This window comes from Sinocyclocheilus rhinocerous, unplaced genomic scaffold (assembly GCF_001515625.1).
Source record: "Sinocyclocheilus rhinocerous isolate Xijiao unplaced genomic scaffold, SAMN03320098_v1.1 scaffold35098, whole genome shotgun sequence".
Lineage (NCBI taxonomy): Eukaryota > Metazoa > Chordata > Actinopteri > Cypriniformes > Cyprinidae > Sinocyclocheilus > Sinocyclocheilus rhinocerous.
In genome coordinates, this window is record NW_015642362.1 from 1 (window position 1) to 2,046 (window position 2,046).

Consider the following 2,046-nt stretch of genomic DNA (forward strand, 5'->3'; position numbering starts at 1 on the left):
GAGATTCTGTTACTCTAAACACTGATGTTACTGAATGCAAAGACGGCAGGATAGTGTTGTCATTGGGAACTGAAAAGTCTTTCATAGCAAATATCAAAAGAAACAAACAAATCTTCTCCATATCTGATGTTCTTGATGGGAGGTTCAGAGACAGACTGAAGCTGGACAATCAAACTGGATCTCTGACCATCACAAACATCACATCTGAACATGCTGGAGTTTATCAACTAGAGATAAATGGAGCAAAACTGTTAACAAAAATATTAAATGTTTCTGTCTATGGTGAGTAGAGATGTCGTGTGCTCTGTATATTCTTGTTTATGTTATTAACTATTTACACTAAACATTCACTGAGCATGTTAAAGTTTCTCTTTATTCTGTCATGTTTTCAGCTCGTCTGCCTGTTCCTGTCATCAGCAATAACTCTTCAAACTGTTCTTCATCATCATCATCATCATCATCATCACAGCAGAATTGTTCATTGTTGTGTTCAGTGGTGAATGTGGGTCATGTGACTCTCTCCTGGTACAAAGGAAACAGTTTATTGTCCAGCATCAGTGTGTCTGATCTCAGCATCAGTCTCTCTCTACCTCTGGAGGTGGAATATCAGGATAAAAACACCTACAGCTGTGTGCTCAACAATTCATTCACTTACAGCTGTGTGCTCAAAAATCCCATCAGCAACCAGACCACACATCTGGACATCAGTCAACTCTGTCGCACATGTTCAGGTACAGCAGCGCTGTTATATGTGTTTATTTACTGAGCTCATCAGATTTTTTTATAGATCAGACACATTCACTAACACTAATAAATAATTTTGTTCATTGCAGATCAGAGCCTACCCATGTTGTACATAGTGCTGATCTCTGCTGCTGCTGGATCTCTGTTGATTGTCTCTGCTGTCGTGATCTTCTGCATCTACAGGAAATGTAGAAAAACTGATCAAGAAGGCAAGTGTTTCCTACTGCTTTTAAAGCAGTCAGTCGCCAGGACAATTAAGTAAACAGTAACTAAACCAATGAGAAACAGGGACAAAACGAAACAGAAATAATGAACAAACGTCCACAGAACATAATTATAATTTAATCACTCAGCTGGTGTTCAAATGAACATCTCTATGAATGACAATGTTTCATTTGTGGGTCTCGCTTGTTGAGCTTCAATGAAAATTACATGTGAAGAATTTCTAAACAATTATAGCTTACTCTGCTAAGAACTTTGTGTGTGAAACAGTCCTAATGTCAAGCTGAATAAATTATTTACTGACATTTTTTTAAATGCAGCATTAAATATTTGTTAAATCGTGTGCATTAATGCTTGTATTTGAGCCTTGATGTTGTAAGGAAACATATCTAGTTAAGATTGAGTTGTTTTAATTTATCTGTTATTATTGTTTAAACAGTTCAGAGTTGTGAAGAAGAGATCACTTACATTGATCCAACATTCCACAAACGAAAACCCCAATCGGTAAGACCATTTAATCTCTGTGTCAAGTCAGCAGTGAGTCAGATTTAGATGTGTGTGCTTCTGTTGTTGTCCGTATAACAATCTCACATCAGATTTTTATAAAAGTCACAAGATCATCATTCAATGTCAATAACACTCAAAAACAAGTGGAAGATGGCTAAACTTTGCTGTCAACTGCAAAAACTGTAATAAGAAAACATTTCTACACAAGGATTAAACAACCCAGGCTCATTAAAAAAAATAAAAAATAAAAATATGCCTGTTGTTGTAGCCAGTAAAGAAATTTTTGCAAAAATGATATTACATTGCTTGCACGTTTCCAAACAAAGTGTAATGTCCAGAGCACCAAAAAGCACATTACATTTTCTCAGAAACGGATAAACATGATAGTGCCAAAATGGTGTACATATCACGTCAGTTTGGAAATGAAATGCCCAGTGAGTGGCGCTTAAAGGTTAATGCTCTAACGCATTTGAAAATAACGTTCAACCTACACTAAACCCTACCCTAACCCTAACCAAAAGCGTTAACAAAAGCAAACGTGAGATTAAAGAAGCAAGCATTTCATTTTAGCTA

At 36.3% G+C, this 2,046-nt stretch overlaps 1 protein-coding gene across 1 annotated transcript; it reads left to right on the forward strand.

Moving 5' to 3' along the window:
• Window positions 1-8: 8 nt before the first annotated feature.
• On the forward strand, window positions 9-1,470 carry LOC107755804 (SLAM family member 9-like; the record flags this gene model as incomplete). The annotated part of the gene is made up of 5 exons (XM_016572725.1): window positions 9-282; window positions 393-641; window positions 672-731; window positions 834-953; window positions 1,406-1,470. Coding segments are annotated over 5 exons (768 nt in total), but the record flags the coding sequence as incomplete, so codon positions are not given.
• Window positions 1,471-2,046: the final 576 nt, after the last annotated feature.